General features: G+C 39.7%; 1 protein-coding gene across 3 annotated transcripts in view; it reads left to right on the top strand.

The window, feature by feature from the left end:
- LOC117089191 (transmembrane protein 132B) overlaps positions 1-24,065 on the top strand; it is a 548,815-nt gene that overhangs the window by 448,343 nt on the left and 76,407 nt on the right. For all 3 annotated transcript variants that reach the window (XR_004439500.1, XM_033220123.1, XM_033220122.1), the window contains one exon: positions 21,993-22,136. Coding sequence is in view for 2 of the 3 variants with exons in the window: in XM_033220123.1 (XP_033076014.1) it covers positions 21,993-22,136 (144 nt within the window). In the remaining variant the exon portion in view is untranslated. The remainder of the gene's footprint in view (positions 1-21,992; positions 22,137-24,065) is intronic.

The raw sequence follows: 24,065 nt of genomic DNA, 5'->3' as shown, positions 1-24,065 counted from the left end.
AGAGGCAAAGGGAGGAAGGACACCTCGGAGCCAGCCCAGGGTCTTACCTTGCATGCGTCTGTCTCTGTCCCTGACCCTCTCATTGTCTCCATGACTCTGGCTTTCTGTGTCTATAAGCCCCAGCACACCATCTTTCTAACTCATCTCATTCTCGCTCTCTGTCTGGCTTTGTTTAAAGGTGTGTTTTGTCTTCCGTCTCAGTCTGTTTTTCTGTGTTGCATATAAGCTGTGGGCTCTCTGCTTTTGTCTGTGTATCTAGCTCTCTGTCTCATTCTCCATCTTCCTTTTTTTGAAAAAAGTTTTTACTTTTAATTTTTGTGAGCACATAATAGGCATACATATATTTATGGGGTACATGAGATGTTTTGATACAGGCATGCAATGCATAATAATCACATCAGGGCAAATGGGGTATCCATCCCCTCCAGCACTTCTTCCTTTTCTTCCTCTCACTGCAAGGAGGGGTCTGTCCATGAATCTTCAGCCCCTCCCCTTTGACCCAGAGCCAGAGGTTTTCCCCCATGCAATGCCTGATAGACCCCTGCTCTCAAGGTCAGCCCTTATCAGCCTTGTCAGATGGAGACTGGGGTGCTGAGTGCTAACAGATCATCACAGCCTCACTTTGTCTCCTTCTTATATTCTATCAGATACAGAGACTGAACCATGGATAGAATTTCCTCAAGTGTCTCACACTTTTTTCCCCCTCTTTGACCCTTTTGGTGGTTCTTGTTTAAACATCGAATACAAATGTCAGAGCTTTACCACTCACTTGGTCACAGAGGCTTCCATTGCTGCGTATCCTAAAGAAGCGGGAGATCCCAGCATGGGATCTCCTTAGGAAGCTTGACCAACCCCACCCCCTCCCCTCTTCAGCTTGCCACTTTCCTGGCAGAAAATGGCCAACAACTGCTTCTTAGTTTATATTCCTTACTTTCTGGAGAGGCATCAGAGGCTGGAATCTTTAATTTTTTTTTTTATTTTATTTTATTTTATTTTTTTTTATTATACTTTAAGTTCTAGGGTACATGTGCATGACGTTTATATCATGTATAACTCCCCCATGCAATCCCTCCCTCCTCCCCCCTCCCCATGATAGGCCCCAGTGTGTGATGTTCCCCTTCCCGAGTCCAAGTGATCTCATTGTTCAGTTCCCACCTATGAGTGAGAACATGCGGTGTTTGGTTTCTCTTCTTGTGATAGTTTGCTAAGAATGATGGTTTCCAGCTGCATCCATGTCCCTACAAAGGATGCAAACTCATCCTTTTTTATGGCTGCATAGTATTCCATGGTGTATATGTGCCACATTTTCTTAATCCAGTCTGTCACAGATGGACATTTGGGTTGATTCCAAGTCTTTGCTATTGTGAATAGTGCCGCAATAAACATACGTGTGCATGTGTCTTTGTAGTAGAGTAATTATAATCCTTTGGGTATACCCAGTAGTGGGATGGCTGGGTCATATGGTACATCTAGTTCTAGATCCTTGAGGAATCGCCATACTGTTTTCCATAATGGTTGAACTAGTTTACAATCCCACCAACAGTGTAAAAGTGTTCCTATTTCTCCACATCCTCTCCAACACCTGTTGTTTCCTGACTTCTTAATGATTGCCATTCTAACTGGTGTGAGATGGTATCTCATTGTAGTTTTGATTTGCATTTCTCTGATGGCGAGTGATGACGAGCATTTTTTCATGTGTCTGTTGGCTGTATGGATGTCTTCTTTTGAGAAATGTCTGTTCATATCCTTTCCCCACTTTTTGATGGGGTTGTTTGTTTTTTTCTTGTATATTGTTTGAGTTCTTTGTAGATTCTGGATATTAGCCCTTTGTCAGATGAGTAGGTTGCAAAAATTTTCTCCCATTCTGTAGGTTGCCTGTTCACTCTGATGGTAGTTTCTTTAGCTGTGCAAAAGCTCTTTAGTTTAATTAGATCCCATGTGTCAATTTTTGCTTTTGCTGCCGTTGCTTTTGGTGTTTTAGACATGAAGTCCTTGCCCATGCCTATGTCCTGAATGGTACTACCTAGATTTTCTTCTAGGGTTTTTATGGTATTAGGTCTAACATTTAAGTCTCTAATCCATCTTGAATTAATTTTCGTATAAGGGGTAAGGAAAGGATCCAGTTTCAGCTTTCTACTTATGGCTAGCCAATTTTCCCAGCACCATTTATTAAATAGGGAATCCTTCCCCATTTCTTGTTTCTCTCAGGTTTGTCAAAGATCAGATGGCTGTAGATGTGTGGTATTATTTCTGAGGACTCTGTTCTGTTCCATTGGTCTATATCTCTGTTGTGGTACCAGTACCATGCTGTTTTGGTTACTGTAGCCTTGTAGTATAGTTTGAAGTCAGGTAGCGTGACGCCTCCAGCTTTGTCCTTTTGACTTAGGATTGTCTTGGCAATGCGGGCTCTTTTTTGGTTCCATATGAACTTTAAAGCAGTTTTTTCCAATTCTGTGAAGAAAGTCATTGGTAGCTTGATGGGGATGGCATTAAATCTATAAATAACCTTGGGCAGTATGGCCATTTTCACGATATTGATTCTTCCTATCCATGAGCATGGTATGTTCTTCCATTTGTTTGTGTCCTCTTTGATTTCACTGAGCAGTGGTTTGTAGTTCTCCTTGAAGAGGTCCTTTACATCCCTTGTAAGCTGGATTCCTAGGTATTTTATTCTCTTTGAAGCAATTGTGAATGGAAGTTCATTCCTGATTTGGCTCTCTGCTTGTCTGTTACTGGTGTATAAGAATGCTTGTGATTTTTGCACATTAATTTTGTATCCTGAGACTTTGCTGAAGTTGCTTATCAGCTTAAGGAGATTTTGGGCTGAGACAATGGGGTTTTCTAAATATACAATCATGTCATCTGCAAACAGGGACAATTTGACTTCTTCTTTTCCTAACTGGATACCCTTGATTTCTTTCTCTTGCCTGATTGCCCTAGCCAGAACTTCCAACACTATGTTGAATAGGAGTGGTGAGAGAGGGCATCCCTGTCTTGTGCCAGTTTTCAAAGGGAATTTTTCCAGTTTTTGCCCATTCAGTATGATATTAGCTGTGGGTTTGTCATAAATAGCTCTTATTATTTTGAGGTACGTTCCATCAATACCAAATTTATTGAGCGTTTTTAGCATAAAGGGCTGTTGAATTTTGTCAAAAGCCTTTTCTGCATCTATTGAGATAATCATGTGGTTCTTGTCTTTGGTTCTGTTTATATGCTGGATTACGTTTATTGATTTGCGAATGTTGAACCAGCCTTGCATCCCAGGGATGAAGCCCACTTGATCATGGTGGATAAGCTTTTTGATGTGCTGCTGAATCCGGTTTGCCAGTATTTTATTGAGGATTTTTGCATCGATGTTCATCAGGGATATTGGTCTAAAATTCTCTTTTTTTGTTGTGTCTCTGCCAGGCTTTGGTATCAGGATGATGTTGGCCTCATAAAAAGAGTTAGGGAGGATTCCCTCTTTTTCTATTGATTGAAATAGTTTCAGAAGGAATGGTACCAGCTCCTCCTTGTACCTCTGGTAGAATTCAGCTGTGAATCCATCTGGTCCTGGACTTTTTTTGGTGGGTAGGCTATTAATTGTTGCCTCAATTTCAGAGCCTGCTATTGGTCTATTCAGGGATTCAACTTCTTCCTGGTTTAGTCTTGGGAGAGTGTAAGTGTCCAGGAAATTATCCATTTCTTCTAGATTTTCTAGTTGATTTGCGTAGAGGCATTTATAGTATTCTCTGATGGTTGTTTGTATTTCTGTGGGGTCGGTGGTGATATCCCCTTTATCATTTTTTATTGCGTCTATTTGATTCTTCTCTCTTTTCTTTATTAGTCTAGCTAGCGGTCTGTCAATTTTGTTGATCTTTTCAAAAAACCAACTCCTGGATTCATTGATTTTTTGGAGGGTTTTTTGTGTCTCTATCTCCTTCAGTTCTGCTCTGATCTTAGTTATTTCTTGCCTTCTGCTAGCTTTTGAATGTGTTTGCTCTTGCCTCTCTAGTTCTTTTAATTGTGATGTTAGAGTGTCAATTTTAGATCTCTCCTGCTTTCTCTTGTGGGCATTTAGTGCTATAAATTCCCTCTACACACTGCTTTAAATGTGTCCCAGAGATTCTGGTATGTTGTATCTTTGTTCTCATTGGTTTCAAAGAACATCTTTATTTCTGCTTTCATTTCGTTATGCACCCAGTAGTCATTCAGGAGCAGGTTGTTCAGTTCCATGTAGTTGAGCGGTTTTGATTGAGTTTCTTAGTCCTGAGTTCTAGTTTGATTGCACTGTGGTCTGAGAGACAGTTTGTTATAATTTCAGTTCTTGTACATTTGCTGAGGAGTGCTTACTTCCAATTATGTGGTCAATTTTGGAATAAGTGTGATGTGGTGCTGAGAAGAATGTATATTCTGTTGATTTGGGGTGGAGAGTTCTATAGATGTCTATTAGGTCCGCTTGGTGCAGAGATGAGTTCAATTCCTGGATATCCTTGTTAACTTTCTGTCTGGTTGATCTGTCTAATGTTGACAGTGGAGTGTTGAAGTCTCCCATTATTATTGTATGGGAGTCTAAGTCTCTTTGTAGGTCTCTAAGGACTTGCTTTATGAATCTGGGTGCTCCTGTATTGGGTGCATATATATTTAGGAGAGTTAGCTCTTCCTGTTGAATTGATCCCTTTACCATTATGTAATGGCCTTCTTTGTCTCTTTTGATCTTTGATGGTTTAAAGTCTGTTTTATCAGAGACTAGGATTGCAACCCCTGCTTTTTTTTGTTCTCCATTTGCTTGGTAGATCTTCCTCCATCCTTTATTTTGAGCCTATGTATGTCTCTGCATGTGAGATGGGTCTCCTGAATACAGCAGACTGATGGGTCTTGACTCTTATCCAGTTTGCCAGTCTGTGTCTTTTAATTGGAGCATTTAGTCCATTGACATTTAAGGTTAATATTGTTATGTGTGAACTTGATCCTGTCATTATGATATTAACTGGTTATTTTGCTCGTTAGTTGATGCAGTTTCTTCCTAGCCTCGATGGTCTTTACATTTTGGCATGTTTTTGCAATGGCTGGTACCGCTTGTTCCTTTCCATGTTTAGGGCTTCCTTCAGGGTCTCTTGTAAGGCAGGCCTGGTGGTGACAAAATCTCTAAGCATTTGCTTATCTGTAAAGGATTTTATTTCTCCTTCACTGATGAAGCTTAGTTTGGCTGGATATGAAATTCTGGGTTTAAAATTCTTTTCTTTAAGAACGTTGAATATTGGCCCCCACTCTCTTCTGGCTTGTAGAGTTTCTGCCGAGAGGTCTGCTGTTATTCTGATGGGCTTCCCTTTGTGGGTAACCCGACCTTTCTCTCTGGCTGCCCTTAAGATTTTTTCCTTCATTTCAACTTGGTGAATCTGGCAATTATGTGTCTTGGAGTTGCTCTTCTGGAGGAGTATCTTTGTGGCGTTCTCTGTATTTCCTGAATTTGAATGTTGGCCTGCCTACTAGGTTGGGGAAGTTCTCCTGGATGATATCCTGAAGAGTGTTTTCCAACTTGGTTCCATTTTCCCCCTCACTTTCAGGACCCCAATCAGACGTAGATTTGGTCTTTTTACATAATCCCATACTTCTTGCAGGCTTTGTTCATTTCTTTTTCTTCTTTTTTCTTTTGGTTTCTCTTCTCGCTTCATTTCATTCATTTGATCCTCAATCGCTGATACTCTTTCCTCCAGTTGATCGAGTCGGTTACCGAAGCTTGTGCATTTGTCACGTATTTCTCGTGTCATGGTTTTCATCTCTGTCATTTCGTTTATGATCTTCTCTGCATTAATTAGTCTAGCTGTCAATTCTTCACTTTTTTTTCAAGATTTTTAGTTTCTTTGCGCTGGGTACGTAATTCCTCCTTTAGCTCTGAGAGGTTTGATGGACTGAAGCCTTCTTCTCTCATCTCGTCAAAGTCATTCTCTGACCAGCTTTGATCCGTTGCTGGCGATGGGCTGCGCTCCTTGCAGGGGGAGATGCGCTCTTATTTTTTGAATTTCCAGCTTTTCTGCCCTGCTTCTTCCCCATCTTTGTGGTTTTATCTGTCTCTGGACTTTGATGATGGTGACGTACTGATGGGGTTTTGGTATAGGTGTCCTTCCTGTTTGATAGTTTTCCGTCTGACAGTCAGAAGGACTGTCTGTTGGTCTGTTAGAGATTGCTTGAGGTCCACTCCAGACCCTGTTTGCCTGGGTATCAGCAGCAGAGGTTGCCGAAGATAGAATATTGCTGAACAGCGAGTGTACCTGTCTGATTCTTTCTTTGGAAGTTTCCTCTCAGGGGTGACGCCACCCTGTGAGGTGTGGGGTATCAGACTGCCCCTAGTGGGGGATGTCTCCCAGCTAGGCTACTCAGGGGTCAGGGACCCACCTGAGCAGGCAGTCTGTCCGTTCTCAGATCTCAACCTCCACGTTAGGAGATCCACGGCTCTCCCCAAAGCTGTCAGACAGAGTCGTTCGGGTCTGCAGCGCCCCGCTCTTTCCCCTAATGGACTGCAGCTGTGCGCTGTCCGCAGCGGTAGAGTCTACAGAGACAGGCAGGCTTCCTTGAGCTGCTGTGAGCTCCACCCAGTTCGAGCTTCCAGCGGCTTTGTTTACCTACTTAAGCCTCAGCAATGGCGGGCGCCCCTCCCCCAGCCTCGCTGCTGCCTTGCGGATAGATCGCCGCAGACGGCTGTGTTAGCAGTGAGGGAGGCTCCGTGGGCGTGGGACCCTCCCGGCCAGGTGTGGGATATATTCTCCTGGTGTGCCTGTTTCCTTAAAGCGCAGTATTGGGGTGGGAGTTACCCGATTTTCCAGGTGTTGTGTGTCTCAGTTCCCCTGGCTAGGAAAAGGGATTTCCTTCCCCCTTGCGCTTCCAGGTGAGGCGATGCCTCGCCCTGCTTCAGCTCACGCTGGTCAGGCTGCAGCAGCTGACCCGCACCGATTGTCCGGCACTCCCTAGAGAGATGACCCCAGTACCTCAGTTGAAAATGCAGAAATCACCGGTCTTCTGTGTCGCTCGCGCTGGGAGTTGGAGACTGGAGCTGTTCCTATTCGGCCATCTTGCTCCGCCCCCCTAATTTTGATTTCGGAATCTTTTAATTTTTATTCCAAATTCTTTACAGAAAGGGCTCATTGGTTCAGCATGGTTCATTACTCATTTCTGGACCAATCCACAGTGACTTGAATGGGGAGGCCATTTTGCATAAAGCGGCGACATGGAGCCTTGCCACCATTATAATAGTGTTGGGAGAGAAGGGAAGGAAGGTTTCCAGTAGATGCTGCGTATGTCACTGTTGGATGGTTTTACCTGCATTCAGCCACGTTTGAGATCCTACTCTACCCCGGGCAGTATGCGAGTCAGTGGGAAGAAAGAAACCTAGTCCTTGTCCCCATGAAGTCTGGGGTCTCGTGGCTTTAACTGGTTGAGTTTCCACTCCTTGTAGAACCTCCATATGTACCGAGAGCTGTAGGGCCTCACATATTTGTAGTCTGTTGTTTCAGCAGTGGAGGAACTGTTGTTCCTCCTTCCCTGTGAGGTAAACTTGCTCGTAAGATCCACTGGATGACCATCTTGCCTGTGAGTGACCCCTAATCGTGTGAGTTAAGCAGCACTTACCACCTCACTGTTCTTAGTTACTGGTTAATGAACTTACCTGGGCACTAGGTAAAGCTCATTCCCAACAGCCTTTGCTTCTTCCAGCTATAGTTACCACCTGGGAGACACAGGTCAGTCCTTAACAGAGCCACACTTTATTGACTCTCTCTCTGAGTGCTATCCTATTGAAATAATTTTATTTGTGTTATTTAGAGACTCAGAAAGAGCTGAATTTTGAAATCACTTACTGTCTTGCGGATAATAAATGATCTGAGTCTAAAAATAGCCATCAAGTTGGGGGAGCTGGCTGATTTCAGCGTTATGTAATACACAACAGTGGGATTGAAAAATCAGTATTTATATTGGAGCCAACATCCTTGCTTATCTCTGAGTGAAATTTACATCTGCCTTGCAGTTTTAAAAATCAGAAGTCAAGGTGTCCGAGGGCCCAGTGTGGTCAGAATTAGATTACTACTCAGAGGCTGACATTTCTGTGCCAGGGATCAAAGAGTGTAGGTGGCCAGGTCTTGGGGTTGTGGGCCAGAACCTCACAGGCTGGAAGAGCAGCTGGAGTGGAACACACTGGAAGTCACACGTGGTTGTGACTTGGGCCTTTGTGGCTACCTAGCTGTTGCTACTAAAAACTAAGTTTTGTATCTATAAAACATATTTGTAAAAGTTTCAAATTAAAAAGTCTGTGTAAAGCTATCTTTTGGGCTGAAAGCGTTCTTGTGAGTTGGGAAAAGAAATGGGATTGTTAGGTTTATTTTCCAAGTGAGGAGCTGAGAGGAGACCCAGCGCAGCAGCCAGGATTGGGGGCTCTGGTGTCACATGTTTTTGCTCCCATCCTGGCTCTGCAGCTTAGCAGCAGAGTGATTCTGGCCAAATCGTGGAACCTTTCCGCTTCGGTTCCCTCATTTGTAAAATGAGGATAAAAATAGTAATGCTTCAGTAGGGATGCTTGAGGATTAAATAAGATGTTAATAAGACCAGTTAGTGTTTATCAAGTACTTACAGTATACCAGGCACTGTTGTTGAGCACTTTGTTGGTTATCAGATGTTGATAGCTATTGTAGTTTATTATTATAAACATGCATTATTATTAACAGATAATGCATGCAAATAACTTGGCACACTGCCTGGAACTTATCTAAGTGTTTAAGAAAAATTAGTTGTCACTAATGATGTTTGTTAGGCACTTACCACATCCTGCATCTTTATGCATTTATTTATTGATTCATCTCTGTTGTCTGCTCTCTTGGTTATATCTTTGAGTCTGAACAACTGTGTTTCCCAAATACCTTCACCAAAATCCCCAAAATGTGAATATTCTCTCTTTCAACACAAAGACACATTGTTGTTATTTTAACAAACTGCTTGAGAGTAAGTTATACACATGATGATCCTTTTTCTGTAAATATGTTTGTGTAAATTTCCTCAAAACTCTTACATAAGTAGAGTGAAATGTCAATATCAGGAAATTAATGTCCATGCAAAATATTATCTGATTCCCAGACCACATTCAAATCTTATCTATTATTGCACTAATATGCATTATAGCAAAAGAAAAATACTTTTTTCTGTTTGAGGATTCAATTCAGGACCACACATTGCATTTGTTGTGTCCTTTAATCTGGAACAGTTTCCTAGTCCTTGTCTTTTAGGCTGTGACGTATTTGAAATGGACAGAATGTGCCATATTGGGGTTTGTCTTATATTTCCTTATTATTAGATTCAGTTTATGTGGTTTTTTTTTTGAAACCAGTCCAGAATTTATGCTCTCTCCTTTTCAGGACACACAATGCATATTTATCCCATTACTAGTGATGTTGTCTTTGATCACATGGAAAAGGGAGTGCTATGGTCTGTGTGTGTCTCCCAAAATCCACGTGTTGGAAACTTAATCCTGACTGCAACAGCGTTGGGAGCTGAAGCCTTTTGGGAGGTGTTTATGTCATTAGGGCTCTGCCCTCATAAATGAATTAATGCTGTTATAAAAGGGATTGATCAAGGAGTTCATTCCTTTTTGCCCTCTGCCTTCTGCAATCCTTTCCAGAGGCTACACCATTCAAGGTGCCATTTTGGAAGCAGAGGGCAGCCCTCACCAGATGCTGGTGCCTTGATCTTAGACTTCCCAGCCTCTATGAATGTGAGGAAAAAAAAAAATTCATTCTTTATAAATTACACAGTCTGTGGCATTCTGTTATAGCAGCACAAAATGGACCAAGACAGGTGGTATATGCTAGGTTTAGACACCATAAAGTTACTGTGTTTTTTTCCCTTTGAAATTAATGTTTCTTTCACAGAGATACTTTGGCACAATGCAAGTGTCCTGTTTCTTATCATCCTTTCAATCAGCAGCAGAGCCCATTAATGATTCTTGCCTGAAACAATTATAGTGATAAATAGTGATTGCCAGGTGGTGGTATTGTAGTTTCATCATTCCTTTTTATATTTGTTAGCTGGAATTCTACTCTAAGGATCAATCTTCCTTTCTCCACTGTTTGTTTATAACAATATGGACTCAGAAGCTCATTTTATTCTACAGATTATAGTTGACTGCTGTGATTATTTACTGTGATGCTAAAATTGTCCCAGACTGGAAGTGGGTGCCCCTTCACTCTGCCTCTTGTGTCCTTTTGACTTTTTTTTTGAGCACTTTGTTACTTTCTGCCTCCACAGGATATTTTAGGCTCATGTTCTTGTACTTTCTTTGTCTTGACACTTAAATCAGCCATTTCTCTAAGGAGCTCTGTTTTCTTTTATTGGAGATTGGTTTTTAGAGCTCCATTCTGGGTACTAGGTGTGCTGATTGCTAAAGGGGTGTTATTATATCTAAGCCCTCTCAGTGAACAGAACTAGGAGAAAACTATATACATGTGTACATATATATACACCCACATTATACATAGGTAGACACATGCGTGTCCCCACCCCTATGGTTTTGTGCTGGTACTCTTCCCATCCCAGTTCATGATTGCAGAGTTCACTCTAACTCCTTCTCCTTTCCATTTTTAAACTCAATTTTCTAGCAGTGAGAATCCTGGCTCTCATTACCCAACACATATTGTTTGCTCAATCCTAGAATACTAAAGCAGTTTTAGAATTGCTAACCCATACTGCTGTGGAAAACAAACCTAACTAGAATTCAATATGTGTTTACAGTTATTTTTATCTTTAGCCTGAGAGTACATAGTCAAAATAATGTGCCGAAAGTTACTTGCCACTCCTAAATTTTAATAGCTTAAAGCAACAGAGGTTTATTTGTGCTCACACTGCCTGTCTGACACAGATCAGTTGGAGAATTTTGCTCTAGGTCACTTTGGGAGCCAGGATGGTGGAGCAGCCACCATCACCATGGCATGGAAAGGGAGAGTGTGAAGTCTTGTGCTCTCAGAGCTTCTGATTCAAATGAGCACATAATTCCACCTATGTTTCATTGGAAAGTTCAAATGGGCAGTAAAATACAATCAAACTGTGGGCTCAAACTGTGTGTGAGGAAATTTTATTTATTTAATGCCATCCTTATAAATTCTTTGGAATTTTTTTTTATAGCTAAGAAAACTGAAGTACTCTGACTTATTTTTAAACAATATAGGGTCCAATTAATCATTTTATCTGTCACATAATATTTTATACTGTGGGCCTGTACCAAGTTCATGGGGCCATTTCCCAACTAATGGTTATTTAGATAGTGTCTACCTTTTCCTATTAGAAACAGTGCTTTGATGAATATCCTTCATGAACCGATGACCTTGTTTGGGCATTTCTCTCAATAAAGATACCCATAGGTGGAGTTACTGAGCAGTCAGTTTCTTCATCAGTTAGAGATTCCTTATTTCCTACATTCTTCTCTGTAAAGTGAAAGGAATAATAGAAGCAACCTCATTAATTAATACGAAGCCCTTGTCACGATCCCTAGCACAAAGCAGATACTCTCTTATATGAGAGCTATTATTATTCTTTTCTCTCAAATGTGGTACTAGATTGTGATGTTCTCTTTTGCCTTTGTATTTCCTGTGGGTAGTTCCCCTTGTCCAATGGGGTTTCAGATTCCCAACGTGGAAGGAGTTGCTGTTCTCTGTTCTTCATAAAACAAGGTACTTTAAGGCAATGTGTTCTTCAGTTCTTTCTAGATCTAAAATATCCCTAAGATTCAGTTGACTCTGCAGATTAGAAGCTAACAGAACTATTCTCATGTAAGGAATCATGACCATTTGAGAAACAAGAAGAGGAAAGGAAAGACTGTCTACACTTGTGTGAATCCTTCTCATGGCCATAGAGTATGAGGCTGTTACTCACCCTGGTAAAACTTCAGCTGGTCAAAAAGGGTGTTGAAGATGCCCTGTATTATATCTACTTCTTGGATTTTATAGTCTGCCAATTTTTTCTCCTTGGCAAAGTTGTTGTGTTGCCCACTGTCCATCTTTCACAAAATACTGAATCATCACTGGCATTGAGGAGTGGTATGAGCCTTTCTACTGATATCTGTACTGATGTTCCCAGCACATGAAATGCCAGGACGTATGGCATTACCTCACTATTTAGAATAACACGGAATCTTTTGTTTGTTTGTTTTCACTATGCAGTGGCTTTCAGTATATTCACAAGGGTTGGCAACCATCAACACTAATTCTAGAATATTTCCATCACTCCTCCAGTGAAATCCCAAACCTATTAGCAGTCATATATATATATATACACACACACACACACATATATATATACACACACACACACACACACACACACACACACATACATACACACACACACCCGGGAGTATAATTGCTAGGTCATATGGTAATTCTCTGTTTAACCTTTTGAGGAAGCACCAGACTTTTCTACAGCAGCCACACGATTTTACACCCCACAGACAATGTATGCGAGTTCCAATTTCCATACATTGTTGCCAGTCAACACTTGTTATTTTATGTCTTTTTATTTAAAGCTGTCCTAGTCAGTGTGAAGTGGTATCTGTTTTTGGTTTACATTTCCTTAATGATGTTGAGCATCTTTTCATGTGTTTATTGGCCAATTTGTGTTAATATATCTTCTTCTGGAAACTGTCTATTCAAATCCTGTTCCCTCATTTTTAATCTGGGTATTTGTCTATTTTGTGTGGTATAATAGTTCTGTATATATTCCAAACACTAGACCCTTATCAAATAAATTATTTGCAAATTTTTTCCCATTTGTGGATTGTCCTTTTACTTTCTTGGTGGTATCCCTTGAAGCACAAAGGTTTTAAATTTTGATAAAGTACAATGTATCTATTTTCTTTGTTGGTTGTGCTTTTGGTGTCATATCTAAGCAATATTTGCTGAATCTGAAGTCAGGAAGACTTATACCTAAGTTTTCTTTAAAGAGTTTAATAGTTTGAGCCCTTAAATTTATGTCTTTGATATATTTTGAATTAAATTTTGAATGTGGTGTGAGGTATGGATCCAACTTTGTTCTTTTTTATGTGGATATCCAGTTATCCCAGCATCATTTGTTGAAAAAACTATTCTTTCACCACTGAATTATCCTGACATCCTTGTTGAAAATCAATCTGCTGAAAATGTGAGAGTTTATTTCTGGAAAGTCAATTCTAATCAGGAAGTGTGAGCCTTCCAACTGTTATTTATCAAGATTGCTTTGGCTATTCTGCCTCTTCATCTCCATATGAATTTTAACACTAGCTTGTGCATTTCTGGGAAAAAGGCAGCTGGAGTTTTGATAGCAATTACATTGAATCTGTATATTTCTTTGGGGAGTATTGACATCTTAACAATATTAAGTTTTCCAATCTATGAACATAGGATACATTTTATTTATTTATTTAGGTATTTTTAAAATTTTTTCAACAATACTTTGTGAGATATTTAAGTTTAACCAACTACTTTCATTAAACTTATTTCCACGTAATGTATTAATTTCAATGCTATTATAAAGAGAATTAGTTTCTTAATTTCATTTATATATCGTTCATTACAAATAAAATTGAGTTTTAGATTTTCATCTTGTATCCTGAAATTTGCTGAACTCCTTTATTAGAATGGTTTTACTTGTGAATTTCTAGAATTTTCTAGGTATGGGATCATGTCATCTGCAAATAGAGATAGTTTTACTTCTTCCTTTCAATTTGGATTCCTTTTAATTAATTCCCCCCCTCTCCCCACCAATTACCTTGGCTAGAACCTCCAGTCCAACACTGGATAGAAGTGGTGAGCGTCATCTTTGTCTTCTTCCTGATCTTGAGAAAGCTTACAGTCTTTTATCACTGTGATGTTAGCTGTATGTTTTCCATAGATGGCCTTTATCATGTTGAGGAAGTTCCCATCAGTTCCTAATTTATTGAGTAACTTTATCATTAAAAGGTGTTGGATTTTGTCAAATGCTTTTTTTCACATGTCTTAAGATCATCAAGACGTGCATTTTGGTCCTTTGTTCTATAATTAAACTATATTACGTTGATTAATTTTCATACGTTGAACCAACCCTGCATCCCTGGGATAATTCCCACTCGTTATGGTGTTTAGTCCTTTAAAGAAATGTTGCATGCATTTGTTTGCTAGTATTTTTCATGTGTGTGTGGCAGGGGTGTGGGGTTGGCATCTATATTATTTAGTGATATTGGCCTGTAGTTTTCTTTTCCTGTGATGTCTTTGCTTTTTTTTTTTTTTTTTTTTTTTAATTAGGGTAATACTGATCTCATAGAATTAGCTGGGAACTGTTTCATCTTCTAATTTTGTGAAGAATTTCTAAAAATTAATATTACTCTTTAAGCTTTTGTTAGATTTTATTAATGAAACCATCTGGTCCTGAGCTTTTCTTTGTGGAAAGTTTATTTTTTAATTATTCAATCTCTTTATCAGTTATAGATATTGAAATTCCAATTTCCTCTTGAGCCAGTTTTGGTAGTTTTTGTCTTTTTATGAATTTGCTCTTTTCATCTAGGTCATCTGGTTTTTGGCATATGCTCTAGTATTCCTCTATAATTTTTGTTTCCTGTAATACTGAGCTCCTGTTTAATTCCTTATTTTAGAAATCTGAATCTCCCTACTGCTTCATTCATCAGTCTGGCTAAAGTTTTGTCAGCCTTAAAATTTTTCCAAATAACTTACTTTTGGTTTCATTGCATTGATTTTCTCTATATGTCATTTATTATTTTGTATTAATACATAAATATGAAATGTAATATCTAATATTATTTAACATAACATTATTTAATAGTAAATACAAATATTTAATATAAATAATGTGATATAATATTTTTATTATTAAATTATACTTATTTTTTCTGCTCTATTATTATTGTCTTCCTTGTGCTTGTTCTAGGTTTAGTTTGCTCTTTTTTCTCTAGTTCTCTAAGGTAGAAAGCTAGGTTATTAATTTGAGATATTTTAATTTTCCCATATAGGCATTTCAGCTATAAATTTCCCTCTAAATACTAATTTTAATGCATCTTATAAGTTTTGGCATGTTTTCATTTTTACTCATTTGGTAGTATTTTCTGATTTCTCTTGTGATTTCTTTTTTGAAACATTGGTTGTTATGGCCTATTGTTTTTTTTTTTTTATTATTATACTTTTAAGTTCTAGGGTACATGTGCATAACGTGCAGGTTTGTTATATATGTATACTTGTGCCATGTTGGTGTGCTGAACCCATCAACTCATCAGCACCCATCAATTCGTCATTTATATCAGGTATAACTCCCAATGCAATCCCTCCCCCCTCCCCCCTCCCCATGATAGGCCCCTTCCCGAGTCCAAGTGATCTCATTGTTCCGTTCCCACCTATGAGTGAGAACATGCAGTGTTTGGTTTTCTCTTCTTGTGATAGTTTGCTAAGAATGATGGTTTCCAGGTGCATCCATGTCCCTACAAAGGACGCAAACTCATCCTTTTTTATGGCTGCATAATATTCCATGGTGTATATGTGCCACATTTTCTTAATCCAGTCTGTCACAGATGGACATTTGGGTTGATTCCAAGTCTTTGCTATTGTGAATAGTACTGCAATAAACATACCTGTGCATGTGTCTTTATAGCAGCATGATTTATAATCCTTTGGGTATATACCCAGTAGTGGGATGGCTGGGTCATACGGTACATCTAGTTCTAGATCCTTGAGGAATCGCCATACGAAACATTGGTTGTTAAAAAAGGATTGTTTAATTTCCGAATGTTTACAGATATTTTTAATTTTCACCCTATCCTTTTCTAATTTCATTCTATTGATACCAGATAATTTACTTTCTACAATTTCAGTCCTTTCAAATTTGTTGAGACTTGTTTAATGGCCTGACCTGTGATATGTCCTACAGAATGCTCCATGTAAATGCAGTAACAATGTGTATTCTACTGTTGCTGGCTACTGTGTTCTGTAGATGTCTGTTGGGTCTTGTTTTTTTATAGTATTGTTAAAGTCTTCCTTTTCATTGTTGATCTTATGGCTAGTTGTTCTGTTAATTACTGAAAGTGGAATATTGAAGTCTCCAACTCTTATTGTTGAATTTTATCTCTTCCTTCAACTGTGTCAGTTTTGGCCTCATGTATTTTGGGACTTTGTTAGGTGCATCTGTTTTATAATTGTTATATTTTCTTGTTGATTGACTCATTTTATACAACATTCATCTTTGTCTCTGTTTTTGTCATACAAGTTGCATCTTTCTGCAAGTTGTGTGTCCATGAACAAACATCTATAATTATTCCTTTATGCAGTTCTCCTTTAAATAAGATAGAAGAAATGTAATGTCACAAACAAAAAGATGTTTGTACTGTCCTTTATATTTCTCAATGTAGTTACATTTACTGGTGCTCTCTATACCTTCATGTGTAATTGAATTACTGTCTGGTGTTCCTTCATTTGAGCCTAGAGGTCTTCTTTTGGTGTTTCTTGTAAGATGAGTCTGTTAGTGAAGAACTCTCTCACTTTCTGTTTCTCTTGTTTTGTGACAATTTCTTCATTTTATTTTGAAAGACAGGTTTTCTGGATATAAAATTCTTGGTTGACAGTCTTTTCTTTCACCACATTGAATGTGTCATCCTTCTGCCTTTTTGCCTCCAGTTTCTGATAATACAACAGTTCTTAGTCTTTTTGAAGATTGCTTGTATATCATGAGGTATTTTTGTCTTGCTGTTTTCAATATTATACGGTATTTTGGTATTTGACAATTTGATTATGATGTATCTAGGTGTGGATCTCGGTGAGTTTATTCTATTTTGAGCTTGCTGAACTCTTGAATGTGCAGATTAATATTTTAAATAAAATCTGGGACACCTTTGCCATTAATTACTCAAATATTATTTCTTCCTTTTTCTCTGCCTCCTTTTCTTCTGGGATTGCAATTGTGCTTATGCTGGTATGCTTGATGGCATCACAGAAATCTCCGATGCTGTATTTGTACTATTTTTGTTCATTCTATTTTCTTTATACTCCTCACATTTTAATTTTAATTAACCTATCTTTATGTTCACTGATTCTTTTTGCTAGCTGCTCAAATCTGCTGTTGAGCCCCATGAGTTAATTTTTCATTTCAGTTATTATACTTTTCAACTTTAGAACTTCTAATTGGTTATTTAAGAAAATGATTTATATCTATCGATATTGTCTTTTTTTTTTTTCTTTAAGATGGAGTCTTGCTCTGTGGCCCAGGCTGGAGTGCAGTAGCACGATCTCAGCTCACTGCAATCTCTGCTTCCTGCATTCAAGCAATTCTCCTGCCTCAGCTTCCCAAGTAGCTGGGATTACAGGTGTGGTGGTACCATACCTGGCTAATTTTTTGTATTTTTAGTAATGATGGGGTTACACCATGTTAGCCAGGCTGGTCTCAAACTCCTGACCTCATGATCTGGCTGCCTCAGCCTCCAAAAGTGCTGGGATTACAGGTGTGAGCCACCACACCTGGCCTCTCATACTTTCTTTTACTACTTTAGACGTTATTTTCTTTATTTCTTTGAATATATTCAAAATGTTTAATTTAAAATAATTGTCATCTTTGTCTAGTAGGTCTAATACCTTAGCTTTCTCAGGGAAAATTTGCTTTGATTGCTTTTTGTCCTGGGTATGGGCCATATTTTCTTGCTTTTTTGCATATCTCCTAAGTTTTTGTTCAAAGCTGGACATTTTGAAATAATATAATGCAGCAACTCTTGGAATCAGATTCTCTTTCCCTCCCCAAGTTTGTTTTTGTTATTGTTTGTTGTAGTAGTTGTTGATTGCTTAGTGACTTTTGCAAACTAATTCTGTAAAGTCTGTAAAGTCTCTGCTTGGTTAGCTTCATGGTCAGCCAATGATTAGGCAGAGTTTTCTTTAAATACCTGACACCTGCCTTAGCTTTCACTTCCTGCTTTCACAGAGCCTCAAAATCAACCAGAGGTGAGAGCTTAGGTCTATTCTCTGATCTTTCCTGTGTATGAGCACAGCTCTAGGCATGCACACAGCCCTAAGTATGATTATGATCTTATAGATTCCCAGGAATATACTGTAGCCTTTCAAAGACCCTATGGAGGTCTCATTCTTTATCTTTTCCTTTGAAGCTTTTTGATTAAACTGTTATACACTGCCTCAGGCAGCTAAAAGTCAAACAGTTGCCTGGCAAGTATCTCTAGGGAAGAGCTTTCCACACTGGGTGAACTGAGAGTGAAGCCAAATACCGACAGCCTTGCAAGTGGGTTTTTTCAGGGAACCATTAGACAAGTCAATACATGACAGTTATTTGGGAATGAGGTTTTGAAAGATCTCCAGCCCTGACCTGCCCACTCCAGTGGCTTCTAGACTGCTGGTTTTTACTGTCAGTATAGGCTGTTATTTTTCAAAGATACTACAGCACTGGAAAGTGTGAGATTTAAGCAGGTCAGGTTAAAATGCCACAAAGTTCTGTTTTCACCAAGAATCAGCCATTTTTTCTTGAATAAATGATCTCCTGGTTGCCTATAAATCTTTGGTTTATTTCCAGAGTTATACAAAAGTTGATCTTGACACTGTTTGACAGTTTCCTCATTGCTTTTATGTAGAAGGGAATTTTCTGATATTTTGATGCTACCATTTTCACTGGCATCACCCTAACATGCAACATTAATGGAATCACACAGTCATAAAGGACTATAAATATGCTTCAAGGCATGAAACCTAGAACTCACACAAATAAGAGCAGAATAAAATACTTAGTTTTTTGATACGTTAGGAATTTTTAGCATCTCTGGGATCAGGGGACGATTTCAATGTAGTATTTACCATGGTAAATTGCTTTCTCATTGTGCTAGGTAGGTAGGAATTGCCTTCGGGATTTTTGAGAGGCTGTTGATGGACACAGGATAAAAAAGGTACAAAAATATCAGCTACCTGTGAAAAAGCTCAAGGAGGAAACATGGTTGCAAAGTTATATGTAATAGAATCATGAGTTTGTGTCAGTTGTAATTTATTATACAAATTAATTTCACCTTTCTTGAAACTCAGTTTGGGAAATATATTGTAATGTCTTCCGTGAAGGCTATGAGCTTCTACAAGGCAGAGATTGATGTTTAGCCTTTTATCTTTCCCTAGTGTCTTGCTTGTTACTGGTCCTCATGTGTTAAGAATTTTTGTTGCAACTGACAAAAAACCCAACTCAAACTAACTTTGGTAAAACAGTTAATTTTGTATATCTAAATTCTAACAGTTAATTTTGTATATCTAAATTTCCAAAGACTTCAGGTATAGTTGGATTCAGAAACCTAGAAATCTTTCCCAGGAATATTTGCAGCTCCTACTCTTGTCTGATTTTCTTTGTTTGGGCTTCACTTGAATCTGTCTTTGTGGGCAAAGGGCTGCAATACCTAGATTGACTGTATTCTGGTCACGTGCTCTTCTGCGAAGTCTGACTGGGTGTTCTGGGGTCAGCGCCACCCAGGCCACATTCACAAATGGCAGGAGTCAGGTGATACAGAGAGAAAAAAAAAGAAACATTGTCACTAAAGGAGAAGGAAGGAGGGATGCTCATTAGACAAAATCAATGCACCACACACAAAAAATACCTGCACTGATTTTTTTTTTCAGCTGCATGATTGAGTCAAACTTAGCAGTTAAGATACAATCTCTGTTCCTTGTATTCATGAGATTACTCCCACTTCCATGTCATTACCCCACCTAGGTGAGTTCTCATCTCAACTTCCACAGTGCTTCCCATCCTATGTGCTTTAATATAAATTTATGTAAGTGTGCACAGAATTAAGCTCCCCAGGCAGAGGGGAGTGCTCAGGAACATGGAGTATAGTTCTGTTCTTTTGGATTTCTCTCTTTACAATTTCATCCAGAAGAGGGGACACATGTAAAAAACAAACAAACTTAATTTTTACATTTCTTAGATTGGGATGTTGTTTTTAAATATTCATTACAAAGTTGATGTTTTCTGTTAACAAGTAGCTATTATTTGCAAGTTTAATATCAACGAAAAATAAATCATCTATAAAATGGGAATAATATCTGTGACTACCTTGGGAGATTTGAGAAAACTGAATGAGGAATGAATGACATATAAAACACATAGAACATTGCCCATTTCATACACAATAGCGAAGTTTTAGCAATTATTATTATTATTATTAAAGGTTGACTCCATCTGTTACTCTATTAAGCCTTCACAATCAAGTTCGGAATAGAGAGTGTGGGGCTGACTGCAGAACCCACTTAGTGCCTACGGTTAAGGACTCCAAGTGTGAAAGCAGTACTGAAATAATGATCTCATTGATACAGTCTGGGAGACACTGAAATAGTTATCTGGTTGGTTCATTCTAGTGAAGCCAATTGTGGAATGTTTGGTGAACTCTCATTGCTGGGCTGTGTTGCCCAGGTGTCTACCATCTTCTCTGGTTGACTCCCTTTCTCTTCAGGCAAGTGTGAAGTGGCATCTCTACCACAGTCCCCTTGTGAATCTACTCAGTGGTTCTTCAGTTCACTCATGGAGCAAATGCTGTAGAGAACTTACTGTAACAGCTGGATTTATTGTGTGCTTGTTGCCCATTATGTACCAGTTCTGTTCTAAGCTTTGTACATTGATTGATTTATTAAGTTTTCATAAGGTCCCCATACGGGAGCTGTTTTTATTATCCCCATTTTCTAGATCAGAGAACCCAGGCACAGGGGAAGTACCCTGTGGTAGATGCTGTTGATGGGATGTAAATGGGCTCAACTGTGGTGAGGAACAGAAAGACAGGAGCAGGAGAGAGAGTAAAAGGTGCCAAGGTCAGATCATTCCATGTCCATGAGCTTGGATTTTATCTTAAGAATAGCAGGGTGGGGCGCGGTGGCTCACGCCTGTAATCCCAGCCCTTTGGGAGGCCGAGGCAGGCAGATCACGAGGCCAGGAGACCCAGACCATCCTGGCTAACACGGTGAAACCCTGTCTCTACTAAAAAAAAAATACAAAAAATTAGCCGGGCATGGGGGCGGGCACCTGTAGTCCCAGCTACTCGAGAGGCTGAGGCAGGAGAATGAACCTGGGAGGCGGAGCTTGCAGTGAGCCAAGATCGAGCCACTGCTCCAGCCTGGGCAACAAAGTGAGACTCACTTTCAAAAAAAAAAGAATAGTAGGACACTTTTCAAAGAGTTATAATCTAAGAAAGAAATAATCTGCATTATATTGAATCAAAAACATACTCTTTGTTGTAAAGAGAATGGGCACGGGGAAACCAGTTGGGGAGGGCATTGCGAGTGTCCGGTTGAGAGAAGATGGCTTGAGTAGGGAAGTTGGCAGTGGGGATGGCAAATATTTGACAGACTGAGATAAATTAGTAACATATATTAGAACCTATAGAACTCTGAGGAGATCAATCAACAGAGGAAGAGAGAAACGCACATGTCAGCATTTTAAAATACCTGGGTTTGGAGGGAGATCTCTGGGGTTCTGGAGGTGTCGGGGAGGTGGGGTGTTGGTGGTCAGCGTGGGTGGGCGGAGGTTTGTAATGTTTGACTCGTTCTCCTCTGTTGCTTCTGCTGTTGTCTTTCCCAATTTAAAATCACAAGGAAGTCTATGTTCATGATGTTAATAGGCCCAGAAAATAGGTAGTCGCTTCCCAAATGATCCTTGAGCCAAGATTTGAAAAGCACTGAAAGGAACGGGTGTGCTAAGTGTGAGTCTGCGGGGCGGAGGGTGGGGGGTGGAGTGAGGCAGAGGGAGCGGAGGGCAGGGAGGGGAGAATGACCCTGCGCCTGGGGACTGAGAAGACATTCCCACCGACCGTCAGGTTTGATTATCTCCGTCTGGGATGGAACGCCGTCCGGTTGCTTGGAACCTTCCATTTTGTGTGTGCCTCGTAGCTCCATCCCTTCGGACAACTGTCTAAATTGCAGAAGGAGAACGAAGGCGTCGGGAGCTTGGTGGACACCCCTGGCCCCCGTGGTGCGCGCTTGCTGATCTGAGCCCTCTCCTCTCCTGTTTAGGACACCGAGGTTTTGAACACCGCCATTCTCACCGGGAAGCCTGTTTCGGTGCCTGTCAAAGTCGTGGGGGTCCAGGAGGATGGTTCTGTGGTCGATGTGTCTGAGTCTGTAGAATGCAAGTCTGCCGATGAAGACGTCATTAAGGTAAGGGGGAATTGATCTACAGTTCTCCTAAGTACTCGCTCAGAGCTTTTTTTCGCCCCTTCTTTTGTCTCCAAGGTCTTGTTCTGACTGAGCGTCCCAGGCTCTGAAGGGCTGGAGGCCAGAATGACCTCACCAAGGAGGAAACAGCTGACGGCAGAGACTCCCTGGAATCAGCAGGCGGCTGCAGCAGGCGATGCTGCTTTCTTCTGCCTGGAAAGGGGAATCCCTGACCCTTCCCAGCGGAAAGAATTTATTCTCCTTCTCCCCTTTCTTGTCTCCTCTATTCTTCCCTCTATCTTTCCTCATAAGACAGTATTTTCCCAACTTTAGCAATCCAAATACCACCTTCTCATTTTTTTTTTTTTTTTGCCAACTGACAGTGTCTAATAATACTGTTTATTCAGTATATTTTCTTTAAATGCCTTGCTTCTTTGGGGTGGTCAGTTAGCTCAGTGGGTTAGAGTGTGGTGCTAATAAACGCATTACCTTTTTAAACTTAAAAACTAATTTAGCTTCATTATAAGACAATAAAGTCCATAAACTTGATGTATTAAATTTTTTGTTAATATGCCTTAAAATAAATAACTATTAAAATAAAAATAAGTTAACCCATCTGCCACCTAACTTAATTTGAATATAATCAGTGGGATACAGTTTAGGAAATCTGGCCATGGGACATTTCTGCTAGATTCTTCACTCAAATTAGCTCTGTTTCTGACTCCAAATTCTGCTAGGAACCAGACAATACTTTTTTCGTGCTCTTTGAAGGGGTCTTTTTGAACCACCAAATTTAGTGTTTCTGCCTATTTTTTCTTCGCACGTTGGTTGCCATTGCTTTTGCAGCAGAGACCTCAGCAAGAAAGGATTTGAGTTTTTTAGAATGATTGATCCTTCCTCCTTTATTTGTTAAGAGAGCCCCTAAGTCCAATCTATTCAGCTATTTTAGAAAAATACAATAACTCAGAGTTCTGCCCTTCCTCACATTCTACCAGCTCCTGTTTAGAGGTTACATGAAACTTGGTCTCGGTATTGAGAACTTTGTGGTAGACAGGAAAACCTTTAGCGGTTTCCCTGTGGTGGAAAAGGTCTGGGAGGGGTTGATTTCTTCTTGTTGTGACCTACAGGACACTGTGTCTTAAGCCAGCGACAGTTTCAGAAAAAAAAGACTGATGTAATCGTGAGGTCTAATTAACAAAGAAATTAATTCTTAGGAAGCTCAAGTTTGGCATAGAGTCTTTCCTGGACTTGGAATGCTCACTGTCCTTAGAGATGGAAGGTGGACTTAAAACCTGCACATATAGCCCTGCCTGGGGTTCCTGGTGGTCCTTGTATTCTGTAGGCAGGTTTGATTAAATCTATGGCCTTAAATATTTAGAGTTTAGAAAGATCTGAGCCAAGTCACAGGAGATTATCTGCACCAATGAAAAATATGGATGATGAACTGCTGTTGGTTGCTTTTGACAATGTGCAAGTTTTACACTATTTTTACTATTCCCATGTCATTCTAGAAAGGAGACACTGATAAGAGATGATGGTGTCTGTATGCTTATGTCATAATGGGCTCAAACAAATGATTCAATCTATAGTTTCCTAAGCCTTTTGCTCTGACCTAAGAGCCTGCTGTGAAGCCCCATGGGGTGGAATCCTCCTTCTCCTGCCCTGAAGAGCTCTACTCTAGAGGGACAGGTCCAAGTTCAAGGATCCCATTATTGCCATATACTTGGTTTTCTCCACTTCACACAAATGTGCTAAGAGTATCCTCTGCTCATCCTCATAGACGTCAATTTGGAAGATGATACTTTTTTGCTCAACTTTCACCTATGTAGCCTCAGGACGATGGGGATTCATCTAACAAATTATTGCCCAGTCTTCAGAGGAACAAAGTGAAAGCTGCAGATCACAAACTCAGGGCTGTATACACACTTTTTA

Source organism: Trachypithecus francoisi, unplaced genomic scaffold, assembly GCF_009764315.1.
Source record: "Trachypithecus francoisi isolate TF-2019V2 unplaced genomic scaffold, Tfra_2.0 Lachesis_group11, whole genome shotgun sequence".
Taxonomy (NCBI): Eukaryota; Metazoa; Chordata; class Mammalia; order Primates; family Cercopithecidae; genus Trachypithecus; species Trachypithecus francoisi.
This window is presented reverse-complemented; position numbering and strand designations above follow the sequence as displayed.